Genomic DNA, 15,000 nt, shown 5'->3' on the forward strand with positions numbered 1-15,000 from the left:
ATTGGTAATGCATTGAAGTGTCCGATCTGTGTGCGTTGTGCCGGCCTGTGCTCTGCAGAACATGTAAATGCAATGAAGGTCATTTACAATACAGGCCGTGTGCATCTTCCACCAATCTAACCATTCTTTTGAATCTGCATGTGTGGTCGTGTGCATGTGTGGTCGTGTGCATGTGTAACTGGGTCTTCTCTGTTGTGTTTCCCTTTGCATGCATACCAGTCCAGTGGAAAAATGGTAAGCTGAAGCAACCCTTAACTCATCTTCTCATAGCAGCCTGTGTGTGTGTGTGTGTGTGTGTGTGTGTGTGTGTGTGTGTGTGTGTGTGTGTGTGTGTGTGTGTGTGTGTGTGTGTGTGTGTGTGTGTGTGTGTGTGTGTGTGTGTGTGTGTGTGTGTGTGTGTGTGTGTTTTGTGGGTGTCATGCTATGATTGCATGTGCACCCACTGGCTATGTGATTCTCTTAACTTTTTGTCAGATGCATTGCCATGAGTGAACACTGTCTCTTGGTTAGCTCCAAAGGGAATGTGTAGGCTATAAAAAGTGCAATTTGTTACAATCCTCCTTGTCTCTCACCCACTACTCTCTCCATCTACCTCCATATTTCTTTCTCTCGACCGTCCTTTCTTCATTCTCTCTCTCGCTCTGCAGTGGTCCTATGGCTTCTACCTGATCCACCTGCAAGGCAAGCAGGGCTTTCAGTTCTTCTGTAAAACAGAGGACACCAAGAGGAAATGGATGGAGCAGTTTGAGATGGCCATGTGGGTACAGTAGTAGGCCTATAGAAGCAGCATGCAGCCGAGTGGATCTTTCAGACTAATCAGATCCATTTCATTAACACTCACTATGTATCATGTTTGTTTCCTCCAATCCCAAAGGTCAAACATCAAGCCGGAGAAAGCCACGGCCAATCAGCACAACTTCCAGATGCACACGTTTGAGAAGAACACCAACTGCCGAGCTTGCAAGATGCTGCTGAGGTGAGACTTGGCACCAGGCGCAGGGCTCCTCCCATGTCCCGGGCCTTATGCACTTAGTTGACAGCACTGTTTTCTAAAGGGATGTTAGTGGTACTTACTGACGCTACAAACTTACTTTGATATTCAGTCTGTTGAGCTTGCCAGCCTGTCTAAACTCCCTGAATGACAAATCACTCAGCCTTTGAGTCTTTTTGATTTGACTGACAGCTAGAACACCCACGGAAACACTCTAAAAGCCAACCATTACAGTAGGCCCGCATCTAAGTTGACAATGTGAGTGCAGCTCCAGCGCTATGCTGTGCACTCTTCTGACTTCTACTACGGTGGCTGTCTACACTCTACACTCCATGCAATGTATTGACCCAAAAACGACATAGTAGCGACGCTGACCTAAATTCCCACCCCGTGCTGTGGAAGGGACCAGTGTGCTGCTACCTCTAGCTGCTAACTGCTCATTTCATCAGTAGCCCCAGTGTTTTAGTCTGATGTATGGTGCTGGCTATTGGACATGACAGCGTATACACTGCAGAGCATACACCTGCCGTATTTGACATAACGTAGAACGTAGTCCACTTGATTGTGTGGCCTGAAAAAAAGAGTGGAACGCTTACGGTGGATGTAGTACATTGAATTAATGGCTATTTTAGCGGGGGCTTTTATTCACAGTGACAGTCAGTTAACACAAATAGACAGTGTTTGGCCACCCAGGAATCAAACCAGAGGCTTTTGGAACAGTAGTGTATAGTGCATTCGGAAAGTATTCAGAACCTTTGACCTCTTCCACATTTTGTTACATTACAGCCGTATTCTAAAATGGATTCAATTATTAGTTTTTTTTCATCAATCTACACACAATACCCCATAATGTCAAAGCAAATTGATTACCCCCCCCAGAAATACCTCATTTACATAATTATTCAACCCATTTTCTATGAGACTCATAATTGAGCTCAGGTGCATCCTGTTTTCATTGATCATCCTTCAGATGTTTCTACAAATTGACTGGAGTCCACCTGTGGTAAATTCAATTGATTGGAAAGGATTTGGAAAGGCACACACCTGTCTATATAAGGTCCAACATTTGACACTACATGTCAGAGCAGTTTCTCTGTGGAAATAGGAGAACCTTCCAGAAGGACAATCATCTCTGCAGCACTCTACCAATCAAGCCTTTATGGTAGAGTGGCCAGACGGAAGCAACTCCTCAGTAAAGGGCACATGACGACCTACTTGGAGTTTGCCAAAAGGCACCTAAAGACTCTCAGACCATTAGAAACATGGTGATGGCAGCAACATGCTGTGGAGATGTCTTTCAGCGGCAGGGACTGGGAGACTCGTCAGGATCGAGGGAAATATGAACGGAGCAAAGTACAGAGAGATCTTTGATAAAAACCTGCTCCAGAGCGCTCAGGACCTCAGACTGGGGTGAAGGTTCACCTTCCAACAGGACAACAACCCTAAGCACACAGCCAAGACAACGCAGGAGTGGCTTCGGGAAGTCTCAGAATGTCCTTGAGTGGCCCAGCCAGAGCCCGGACTTGAACCCGATCAAACATCTCTGGAGAGACCTGAAAATAGCTGTGCAGCGACGCTCCCCATCCTAACTGACAGAGCTTGAGAGGATCTGCAGAGAACAATGGGAGAACCTCCCCAAATACAGGTGTGCCACATTTGTAGCGTCATACCCAAGAAGATTTGAGGCTGTAATCACTGCCAAAGGTGCTTCAACAAAGTGCTGAGTAAAGTGTCTGAATACTTGTAAATGTACCTCAGTAACAATGGCGCGGAGAAGAAGGCTGACATTTTACGTGTCCCCAACCGATTGTGTTTTTTTGTTTGTTTGCGTTGTTTGTAACTTATGTTTTTACTTATTTTGTACATAATGTTGCTGCTCTTATGACTGAAAAGAACGTCTGAACATCAGGACTGTGATTACTCACCACGGAATGGCAGAATCTTTTTTTTCCTTTAACGAGTCTGATGAGCCCGACTCGAATGATATACTGCTTTCTCGGGAACAGGCCCAGATCCCCGTGATTTGCGTGAAGAGGAGACGGAGAAAAAGGGGCCAGAGGGCGGGCGGCCTTCTGAGAATTCGTAGGCGATCGAATAAACCCCCACTTCCTTCCATTCTGCTAGCAAACGTATATTCTTTGGAGAGTAAAATTGATGACCTACGCGGAAGATTAAACTACAAACCGGACATTCAAAATGGTAATATCTTATGCTTCACGGAGTCGTGACTGAACGACGACACTATCAACATACAGCTGGCTGGTTATACGCTGTACCGGTAGGATAGAACAGCGGTGTCTGTTAAGACAAGGGGCGGCGGATTATGTATTTTTGTAAATAACAGCTGGTGCACAATATCTAAGGAAGTCTCGAGTTATTGCTCGTCTGAGGTAGAGTATCTCATGATAAGCTGTAGACCACACTATCTACCTAGAGAGTTTTCATCTGTATTTTTCATAGCTGTTTACACTGACAGACTGAGGCTGGCACTAAAAACAGCATTGATTGAGCTGTATTCAGCCATAAGCAAACAAGAAAACACTCATCCAGCGGCGGCGCTCCTAGTGGCCGGAGACTTTAATGCAGGGAAACTTAAATCTGTTTTACCAAATTTCTATCAGCATGTTAAATGTGCAACCAGGGGGGGAAAAACTCTGGACCACCTTTACTCCACACACAGAGACGCATACACAGCTCTCCCTCTCCCTCCATTTGGCAAATATGATCATAATTCTATCCTCCTGATTCCTGCTTACGAGCAAAAATTAAAGCAGGAAGCACCAGTGATTAGATCAATAAAAAGTGGTCAGATGAAGCAGATGCTAAGCTACAGGACTGTTTTGCTAGCACAGACTGGAATATGTTCTGGGATTCCTCCGATGGCATCGAGGAGTACACCACATCAGTCATTGGCTTCATCAATAAGTGCATCGATGAAGTCGTCCCCATGGTGATCGTACGTACATTAACCAACCAGAAGCCATGGATTACAGGCAACATCCGCACTGAGCTAAAGGCTAGAGCTGCTGCTTTCAAGGAGCGGGATTCTAACCCAGAAGCTTATAAGAAATCCCGCTATGCCCTCCGACGAACCATCAAACAGGCAAAGCGTCAATACAGGTCTAGATCGAATCGTACTACACCGGCTCTGATGCTCGTCGGACGTGGCAGGGCTTGCAAACCATTACAGACTACAAAGGGAAGCACAGCCGAGAGCTGCCCAGTGACATGAGCCTACCAGACGAACTAAACTACTTCTATGCTCGCTTCGAGGCAAATAACACTGAAACATGCATGAGAGCACCAGCTGTTCCGGAAGAGTGTGTGATCACGCTCTCCGCAGCCGATGCGAGTAAGACTTTAAAACAGGTCATCATTTACAAGGCTGCGGGGCCAGACGGATTACCAGGACATGTACTGCGAGCATGCGCTGACCAACTGGCAAGTGTCTTCACTGATATTTTCAACCTCTCCCTGTCCGAGTCTGTAATACCAACATGTTTTAAGCAGACCACCATGGTGCCTGTGCCCAAGAACACTATGGTAACCTGCCTAAATGTCTACTGACCTGTAGCATGCATGTGTGTAGCCATGAAGTGCTTTGAAAGGCTGGTCATGGCTGACATCAACACCATTATCCCAGAAACCCTAGACCCACTCCAATTTGCATACCTCCCCAACAGATCCACAGATGATGCAATCTTTATTGCACTCCACACTGGCCTTTCCCATTTGGACAAAAGGAACACCTATGTGAGAATGCTATTCATTGACTACAGCTCAGCGTTCAACACCATTGTGCCCTCAAAGGACCCTGGGACTAAACACCTCCCTCTGCAACTGGATCCTGGACTTCATGACAGGCCGCCCCCAGGTGGTAAGGGTAGGTAACAACACATCCGCCACGCTCATCCTCAACACAGGGTCCCCTCAGGGGTGCGTGCTCAGTCTCCTCCTGTACTCCCTGTTCACTCATGACTGCACGGCCAGTCACGACTCCAACACCATCATTAAGTTTGCCGATGACACAACAGTGGTGGGCCTGATCACCGACAGCAATGAAACAGCCTATAGGGAGGAGGTCAGAGACCTGGCCGTGTGGTGCCAGGATAACAACCTATCCCTCAACGTGATCAAGACAAAGGAGATGATTGTGGACTACAGGAAAAAGAGGACAGAGTACGCTCCCATTCTCATCGATGGGGCTGCAGTGGAGCAGGTTGAGAGCTTCAAGTTCCTTGGTGTCCACATCACCAACAAACTAAAATGGTCCAAGCACACCAAGACAGTTGTGAAAAGGGCACAACAAGACCTATTCCCCCTCAGGAGTCTGAAAAGATTTGGCATGGGTCCTCAGATCCTCAAAAGGTTCTACAGCTGCACCATCGAGAGCATCCTGACTGGTTGCATCACTGCCTGGTATGGCAACTGCTCAGCCTCCTACCGCAAGGCACTGCAGAAGGTAGTGCGAACGGTCCAGTACATCACTGGGGCCAAGCTTCCTGCCATCCAGGACCTCTATACCAGGCGGTGTCAGAGGAAGGCCCAAAAAATTGTCAAAGACTCTAGCCACCCTAGTCATAGACTGTTCTCTCTGCTACCACACGGCAAGCAGTACCGGAGCACCAAGTCTAGGTCCAAGAGGCTTCTTAACAGCTTCTATTCCCAAGCCATAAGTCTCCTGAACATCTAATCAAATGGCTACCCAGACTATTTGTTTTCCCCTCTTTTACACCGCTGCTACCTGTACTCTACCTGTACATATTACCTCAACTAACCGGTGCCCCCGCACATTGACTCTGTACCGGTACCCCACTGTAAATAGTCTCGCTATTGTTATTTTACTGCTGCTCTTTAAATACTTGTTACTTTTATTCCTTATTCTTATCCATATTTTTTTTAACTACATTTTTGTTTAGGGGCTTGGAAGTAAGCATTTCACTACTGTTGGTCTACTGTTGTTGTATTCGGCGCAATGTGACTAATACAATTTGATTTGATATTTCAGTTTTTTATAACTTAGCGAAAATTTATAAAACCTGTTTTTGCTTTATCTATATGGTGTATTGTGTGTAGATTGAAGAGGGGGAAAAGGCAATGCAATCAATTTTAGAATAAGGCTGTAACGTAACAAAATGTTGGAAAAGTCCAGGGGTCTGAATACTTTCCAAATGCACAGCATCCCATATGGTGCATGTTGCACAGTATATTCTATTTAGAGTGGTGTTTAGATAAAGACAGGTCCTAGCTGGTCAGGAATGATCCTGTGCAGGATTGGCTTGTCAGTGTCTGTCTTTTCCTCACCCCTGACCCCCTACACTGTCTGTGTCTCCAGGGGGATCTTCTACCAGGGGTACTACTGTTCCCGCTGTGGGACTGGAGCTCATAAAGAGTGTCTAGAGTGCATCACCATCTGCAAAATCAGTAGGTTTACTTTACACTCAACTCCAGTACTATACATTACAGTGGAACTACACAGGTATAAGAGTAACTCCATGTGAAGTGTTACTGACAAGTCTCCCTAGATAGACTGTCCAATGGGACATGAATAAATACTGAGTTGTAACATTTTGTTGACTGACTGCTCTTCCTCATCCTTTCTCTTTCTCTCTCATTTTTTTCAGATCCACTCGACACGGTGAGTGTCCCCCGCTTCTTAGACATTCACCTTTCGAAAAATGCAATCTAATGTATCGTGAAGAAGTTCTCATATTGCTGTTTTTTTGATAAATGATTGATACATCTGTTTGGTTGTGTAGCATCATAACGCTATAACTCCACTGTGGAGCTCCCTTATCTTGACCCTGTTATGTGTTGATCCTTCCTTTTTCAGGACCTTGGACTACCGTCATCAGGTAGGAATGCTGTGTATACAGGAAATCACATAGCACAGTGTAATGTTACTCAGTCAGAAATCAAAACAATGTACAGCAGACTTCGATAAAGATTGCTCTCAAGCTGTCAAACTAATTTGAAGTTGTTTGGAAGGTGGATTAGAGCTACAGCTCTCTGCTTCCATCTAGTGGAAGACTACAATGCAAGCGCTGATTGAGTAGACTAATACAAGCGATGGAAGTGTTGAGATGTATATGGAGAATTCTGTATAGTCTTCATAGCCCATTGGAAGAGTGTTTAGTTTATCTTACAGAATGCATTTGATCCTGACTTCAGGCCCTAAGATGGTGGCAGTAAGGAACTATCATGGGACGCCTGTTCCTCCGGGGAAGACTCCACTCTCCTTCCAGACAGGGGACTTCATCGAGCTGCTGAAGGGGGAACCTGACACTACCTGGTGGGAGGTAAAATCACTCCCTCCCCCCTATAAATAGTGACTATAGGTTATCACCTAACATACACATTCTGAGGAACATTCATATCATTATCCTATATCCATCCATAGCAGCAGAGTTGTTGTATATCAACACCTAGTGTCTCTCTCCCAGGGAAAGCTTATCCAAACCCAGAAGAGTGGCTTCTTTCCTAACAACTGTGTAAAGCCTTGTTTGGACCCCAAGGTAAAATACCCCTCAAACATACACATTAATTCACTCACTAATGATTTTACTCTATTTATGAACTCTCTAACACTGATTTTGTTGTTGTCACCACAGCCTTTGTTCCAGTCCTTCCCCAGCCGGCAGCCCTCAAGGGAAACAGACTACTATGGATACCCCTGGTATGACCCTTCACCTTGGATACATCATACATGTTTCAAAAGTTTGGATGTCCTCATTTTGAAATGATGATTCAGTGTAGTTTGAAAGTACTATCTTCTTATTTCTCTGCAGTAAATAAATTGTATTACTGTGGTATTATGTTAGGACAGGGCATTACTATGTTAAGACAGAGCATTACAATGTTAAGACAGTGTATTACTACATTAAGACAGTGTATTACTATGTTAAGACAGTGTATTACTATGTTAAGACAGGATATTACTATGTTAAAACAGGATATTACTATGCTAGGACGGTGTATTACCATGCTAGGACGGTGTATTACTATGCTTGGACGGTGTATTACTATGTTAGGCCAGTGTATTACTACGCTAGGACGGTGTATTACTATGCTAGGACAGTGTATTACCATGCTAGGACGGTGTATTACTATGTTAAGACAGTGTATTACTATGCTAGGACGGTGTATTACCATGCTAGGACGGTGTATTACTATGTTAAGACAGTGTATTACTATGCTAGGACGGTGTATTACTATGCTAGGACGGTGTATTACTATGCTAGGACGGTGTATTACTATGCTAGGACGGTGTATTACTATGCTAGGACGGTGTATTACTATGCTAGGACGGTGTATTACCATGCTAGGGCGATGTATTACTATGCTAGGACGGTGTATTACTATGCTAGGACGGTGTATTACTATGCTAGGACGGTGTATTACTATGTGTATCTGTAGTCCTTCAAGGACCTGTGTTCCCCCTCAATGTCCCGTCAGGTTTGCTGGCAACATGGAGCGGACACAGGCTGACAACCTGTTGAAGTCCCACAGCAGTGGAACATACCTGATCAGAGAGAGGACTGCTGAGGCAGAGAGGTTCGCCATCAGCATCAAGTGAGTGTTGTTTACCATTTGCCCTAAGAAAGGTAAATAACAGGAGACTTCTCTGTATCTCTAACACTACCAAACCTCCATTCCTTTGCGTACTTTATAGTGCAAGTCACTTTATTGAATGACTCAATCTTTGTAGTGTACAGTCGTGGCCAAAAGTTTTGAGAATGAGACAAATATTAATTTTCACAAAGTCTGCTGATATTTTTGTCAGATGTTACTATAGAATACTGAAGTATAATTACAAGCATTTCTCAAGTGTCAAAGGCTTTTATTGACAATTACATGAAGTTGATGCAAAGAGTCAATATTTGCAGTGTTGACCCTTCTTTTTCAAGACCTCTGTAATCCGCCCTGGCATGCTGTCAATTAACCTCTGGGCCACATTCTGACTGATGGCAGCCCATTCTTGCATAATCAATGCTTGGAGTTTGTCAGAATTTGAGGGATTTTGTTTGTCCACCCGCCTCTTGAGGATTGACCACAAGTTCTCAATGGGATTAAGGTCTGGGGAGTTTCCTTGCCATGGACCCACAATATCAATGTTTTGTTCCCCAAGCCACTTAGTTATCACTTTTGCCTTATGGCAATGTGCTGGAAAAGGCATTGTTCATCACCAAACTGTTCCTGAATGGTTGGGAGAAGTTGCTCTCGGAGGATGTGTTGGTACCATTATTTATTCATGCTGTGTTCTTAGGCAAAATTTTTAGTGAGGCCACTCCCTTGGCTGAGAAGCAACCCCACACATGAATGGTCTCAGGATGCTTTACTGTTGGCATGACACAGGACTGATGGTAGCCTCAGCTTGTCTTCTCCGGACAAGCTTTTTTCCGGATGCCCCAAACAATCGGAAAGGGGATTCATCAGAGAAAATTACTTTACCCCAGTCCTCAGCAGTCCAATCCCTGTACCTTTTGCAGAATATCAGTCTGTCCCTGATGTTATTCCTGGAGAGAAGTGGCTTCTTTGCTGCCCTTCTTGACACCAGGCCATCCTCCAAAAGTCTTTGCCTCACTGTGCGTGCAGATGCACTCACACCTGCCTGCTGCCATTCCTGAGCAAGCTCTGTACTGGTGATGCCCCGATCCCGCAGCTGAATCAACTTTAGGAGATGGTCCTGGCACTTGCTGGACTCTCTTGGGCGCCCTGAAGCCTTCTTCACAACAATTGAACCGCTCTCCTTGAAGTTCCGATAAATTGTTGATTTAGGTGCAGTCTTACTGTCAGCAATATCCTTGCCTGTGAAGTCCTTTTTTTGCAAAGCAGTGATGACGACACGTGTTTCCTTGCTGGTAACCATGGTTGACAGAGGAAGCACAATGATTCCAAGCACCACCCTCCTTTTGAAGCTTCCAGTCTGTTATACAAACTCAACCAGCATGACAGAGTGATCTCCAGCCTTGTCCTCGTCAACACTCACACCTGTGTTAACGAGAGAATCACTGACATGATGTCAGCTGGTCCTTTTGTGGCAGGGCTGAAATGCAGTGGACATGTTTTTGGGGGAATCAGTTCATTTGCATGGCAAAGGAGGACTTTGCAATTAATTGCAATTCATCTGGTCACTCAATCATACAAACTGAGGCAGCAGACTTTGTGTAAATTCATATTTGTGTCATTCTCAATACTTTTGGCCACGACTGTACATTGTCAGGAAGTTGTCATACAGTTTGGGATGCCTTTAGAGGTAGCGTTCCCTATCCTGTGATTCCTCTCTAGTCACTGCAGTACTTTTGTTTCCGACAGGTTCAATGAGGAAGTGAAGCACATTAAAGTCATTGAGAAAGACAGCTGGATCCACATCACTGAGGCTAAGAAGTTTGAGAGTCTACTGGTAATATAGCTTTCATCAATCAGTCACATAATGTCCCCTTACTACTTCTAATGCTTATATGATTAATGAAGGACCCTATTGCTTCTTCCTCTTGTGTTTTGTCTGACAGGAGTTGGTGGAGTACTATCAGTCTCATTCGCTGAAGGAGAGTTTCAAGCTGCTAGACACGACATTACGATATCCCTACAAATCGAAAGAACGGGGGCCGGCGTCGCGGGCCAGCACCCGCTCTCCAGGTGAGCCCATCCCTGGTGAGCCTTCTTCCTCCCTCTTCCTCTACTCTCTGACAATACAGACATCCCTATTCAGAGTTAGTGCATGCATTCTTACAGAGTGTGCAGGGCTATGGGCACAGAATTAACTGACAGGGACAGGCTGCCGGTTTGTTTCTCCTCCCGCCCCTCTCCTCCCAGAACAGGAGACACCAAGCCAGGCCAGTCATCCTGCAGGGCTCGGTCCCTCCCAGAGTCACCACTTCCCCTGACCTAACCAACCCGCCAAAGAGAGCGTGAGGGAGGAAGGCTGGGCTGGGGCTCCTGGCAGCTGTCTCAGGCCCTGAGCTGGCTGGCTGGCTGGCTGGCTGGCTGACTGGCTGGCTGAATGGCTGGCCAGCTGAATAGGCTCTGTTGAACACTTTCCATCATTAGATGTGTAATAAATGATTTGGCTCTGCTCTCTGCTCTGGCCAGCCTCCCACATAGTCTTTCTCCCTCTCCAGCCAGGTCCATCTGGCACAAACAACACATTTTTCTCCCTCCATTTTTCTGGTCAGTGTGTGGAAATGGATGGAGAGATGAATGGGAGCGTGTATGTGTCGTGTGTGTCGTGTGTGTGTGTGTGTGTGTGTGTGTGTGTGGTTTAGAGGTGTTGGAAGGGGTGTGCTTCAGGGCAGAGGATAGGGGCTGGCTGGCCAGGAGTAGGATTTAGCGCCTCTGGTGTCTTGGACATTTGTCAAGGTTGTTTTTTTAGTGTGTGAGGCATGGGTATAAAATGGAGTATTGTTTTTCTCCCTCTTGATTTAGGCAATTTTTTTCCCATGGGGACTATCTGTCCAAAGCCCGGTGTGTTAGCTGCCAGAGATCAAGGTGGCCATTGCACGCTCCCTAATGAATTTCCTTTCTCTCTCTCTTTCTCTCTCTCTCTTTCTGTCTTTCTTGTTCTCTCTTCCACTGCCTGTCTCAGCAGCCATTGGCGCTTCCTACAACTTCTCCTTCCTCAGTCCTCAGGGTCTAAACTTCTCCTCTCAGAGCTCAGCCCCCTTCTGGTCAGGTACTCTCTCCTCCCATTTCTTCAGCTCTTGTTCTTCTTCCCTCTTCCCTCTAGCAAGCCACCTCTCCTCTCGTTTCACATCCCTTTTCATCACGTACTCTTTCATAGCTGCAGTCATAGGTTCTCATCTCTGTCGTCATGTGTCATCACTGTGCATTACATTGTTTGAAGCATATAGGATGTGCGACTTTATCTTTATGTGTCATCACTGTGCCATCATTGAGTAGAGCATTGAATGAACTGAAAATCAAATTGAATCAAGGTGCAGAATCCATCTCCTCTGTATCACTCCTGCACCATCCTCTCCTCCAACCCTAATCTCCACTACTGTCTGTTAATGTTGTGTACTCTCCCATGATCTTTATCTGTGGGCCACCAATGTGTCTGGTCTCTCTGCACTGTTATCCCACGGACTCGCTCTGATGTCATTGCTGCAGTATTCACGCCGAGGGTGGTCAGCACAGCGGTGGCCAGGTACAACTTTGCAGCACGGGACATGAGAGAGCTGTCTCTCAGAGAAGGGGACATCGTCAAGATCTACAGCAAGATTGGAGGAGACCAGGGGTGGTGGAAGGGAGAGGCCAATGACAGGGTGAGAGAGAACGAATATAGGAGGGGCTTAAGAGATGTTATTCATGATATTACAATGTTCTTACTATAGCAATTGCTGTGTAATTACACAGGTATGAGAGAGTCTTAATATACAGGGTTTCCGCAAAGTGAAGTCTACAATGTTGTCTAATCTAGCATTTGCCTCACTGAAATCTACAAGGCTTTTCTTTAGGCTACAGTATTAGATTTTTGCCAAGTTTCTGATCTCATTGTTGACATTTCAGATTGGCTGGTTTCCCTCAACGTACGTTGACGAAGAAGGAGTTCAGTGAGGCTCTGATGTCACCACGGCCCCAGTCCAATCACATCACACCTCGCTCCACAGTCCTCAGAGAGGACTAGTTGGTTTCCAGGGAAACACCATGTGGAATACTTTTTGCTGGATACTGATTTTGCAGTGAACAACGTTTCGACTCCGGTTTTCTTCCTACTTGTACGCATCGGCTTTGCTTATGTTGTTTTTTTGTAAGATCTTGTCCTGTTTGATCTCTGTGAGGAAGTCTGTCTGCCTCTTGTTGTTCTGAAGAGGCTGACATGGACTGTGAAAAATTGTAGAGAGGCCCAACACACAGTACATACAGATACTGGGAACCTATAGTTTTATTACATAGATAGACTCCTCCTTTGTTGCAGGTCTATGGGAGGGGCTAATATAATGTATAGATAATTTATTTAACAGAGATCCTAACAATTATTGTGTGTTGTTGAGATTAGCAACACAGCAGACAAAAAGAAAAAGAACAAGACACAGGTTTGTGTCTTTTTGCTGGAAGATTTTGCCTTAGTTGTCATGGCGATGCCTTGAAGGCTTACTGGAGAGATGGAAGGAGAAATGGCCTTGCACACACACACACACATACACTCACACTTGCCCTTGCCTTTGAAGTGTGGTCAATGCTCACAGGATTCGCCAGCTTTCAGTCGAGCTCTACCCATCCATCCTCTACTACAGAGTGGACTATGGATGGAGAAGAAGAGAGAAGGGGGCGATGGACCATTTGGGATTGCTCCAGTCGTCAACACTCTATGTGACTGGTGCAAGAAGGGAGTTAGTTCATTAATTCGTCCCCCTTGCCGACTGAAGATAGACCGTGGCCCTCAGAAACATTGCACTGGAGTCTGGGAATGAAACGGTTCCTGTCGCAGCCAAAAAAAACACAGCGACCCACTGAAAGGTGTAATGTTAGGTAGAATGGGTGTACAGATAGAAGGTTCACATCAGTCTCAGCACTTTACGTCTGTGGGATCTCCTCACAATCAACAGGATGCAAAAAGGGAAGCTTTAAGTCAGTCCAACACCCACTTAATGCACTGAAAATCTATCTTGGTGTTCAATGTTTTTGTTGTTTTTATTTTGAACGAGACCACATTTACCTGCTGGAAACTGGACCAACCTGAATTATTTTCAAGCCAAATGCAACCTCTTTTTATTAATGTCCGCATGAACTTTAACCTAGATATTTGTATTATCAGTTTGTTTGTACCTTGCCTTATTTTACAAATGGACACATGGTACTGGGACTTTAGCAAGTTTACAATTGAAATCAAATTTTGTTGCTTTGGTGACTGGTGAAGTAATATGGCAGCTCCTTGAATTACGCAGAATCAAAAAGTCAACATCATTATGATGATCTACCTGAACATAATATGAAGGTGTCACAATATGGACATATTGTATGCAGTCATACATTTTCTATCTCCAAGGGAAAACAGTGCAGCTACACTGGATCATTGACTGAATGACCACATCCATTTAATTAGAAGATAGAGATACAGATGGCTGCCATATACCCTGGTCCCATCCCAGATCAGTTGCCAAGTAGGCTACCCACAATAATCTACTGACCAGAAGGATTCAAACAATGATGTTGGCTGACAAACTAAGACTGATGTGGTGGAAGAGGAAAGAGTACTGTAAGTTTCTGACCATATGTGACTGTGCATTCCAAAGGCCCACTACTCCCAAATACAACTCCTGCCATCTAGGATTGAAGGAGTTCATTTTGAGGGGAGTACTTGTTAGCTAGGGGGAGGGAGGGGGGATTACTTAGTCACTGTTTGTGTAGTGGAGAAACCCCATTGCATGTGGTAATAGATATTTCATCTCCTGTCAGTACATCTTCAAAAAATTACTTAATCGTGTACATTTTTTGGAACGGTCGAGTATTTCCAAAATGAGGTCTATCATGAAATAAATATTTCTCTTTTTGCCTAATTTGATGTTTCTGTTTTATGAGCTAAATAATATTTTAACAAAGCCTTGTCAAATACCTAATACAGTACCTAATATGTCCAGATGTCATTTGGAACTTTGAGAAGTCAGAGGGAAATGTGATGGCTTATAGGCGCCATCTTGTGGACGTCTGATGACACAACAACATGAGGAGCAGCTGTTAGCATATTGAACGTGAGAATACAACATCTGGGCTGGCTACGCATGACTAGTTTGCCCCACTTCTTCAGGTGGTAAGTCTGTACACTGTTTCACATGGCCTATTTAATGACCTTGGATGACGAATGAAGTCGTTTTTTTACACTCCCATGTAATGCTGTGTGTGTGTGTCACTTAGTAGCTTCGATGACTGATTACAGAGTAGGGACGTTTATGTGTGCCACGCACACACACGCGCACACACACGCGCACATAATAAAGTGCTGCTATAAGGACAAAATGTTCAAGTATTAAACTAGTGCACATTTCCAGAAAATGACGACCTTAATTAAC

The 15,000-nt window shown here is 44.9% G+C and overlaps 1 protein-coding gene across 15 annotated transcripts in view; it reads left to right on the top strand.

Moving 5' to 3' along the window:
* LOC112230527 (guanine nucleotide exchange factor VAV2-like) overlaps positions 1 to 14,490 on the top strand; it is a 240,524-nt gene extending 226,034 nt beyond the window's left edge. For 3 of the 15 annotated variants that reach the window (XM_042311633.1, XM_042311635.1, XM_042311637.1), the window contains 13 exons: positions 220 to 234; positions 648 to 757; positions 875 to 976; positions 6,327 to 6,415; positions 6,616 to 6,629; positions 6,825 to 6,846; positions 7,163 to 7,290; positions 7,435 to 7,506; positions 7,603 to 7,667; positions 8,447 to 8,563; positions 10,307 to 10,394; positions 10,504 to 10,645; positions 11,580 to 12,243. In XM_042311633.1, the coding sequence (XP_042167567.1) occupies positions 220 to 234; positions 648 to 757; positions 875 to 976; positions 6,327 to 6,415; positions 6,616 to 6,629; positions 6,825 to 6,846; positions 7,163 to 7,290; positions 7,435 to 7,506; positions 7,603 to 7,667; positions 8,447 to 8,563; positions 10,307 to 10,394; positions 10,504 to 10,645; positions 11,580 to 11,890 (1,275 nt within the window). In that variant the 3' untranslated portion in view covers positions 11,891 to 12,243. Of the gene's footprint in view, positions 1 to 219; positions 235 to 647; positions 758 to 874; positions 977 to 6,326; positions 6,416 to 6,615; positions 6,630 to 6,824; positions 6,847 to 7,162; positions 7,291 to 7,434; positions 7,507 to 7,602; positions 7,668 to 8,446; positions 8,564 to 10,306; positions 10,395 to 10,503; positions 10,646 to 11,576; positions 12,256 to 12,499 lie in introns of those variants that run through there. The other 12 variants (XM_042311639.1, XM_042311640.1, XM_042311642.1 and 9 more) reach the window with 9 other exon arrangements.
* Positions 14,491 to 15,000: the final 510 nt, after the last annotated feature.

The sequence above is a fragment of the Oncorhynchus tshawytscha genome, linkage group LG33, assembly GCF_018296145.1.
Source record: "Oncorhynchus tshawytscha isolate Ot180627B linkage group LG33, Otsh_v2.0, whole genome shotgun sequence".
NCBI lineage: Eukaryota > Metazoa > Chordata > Actinopteri > Salmoniformes > Salmonidae > Oncorhynchus > Oncorhynchus tshawytscha.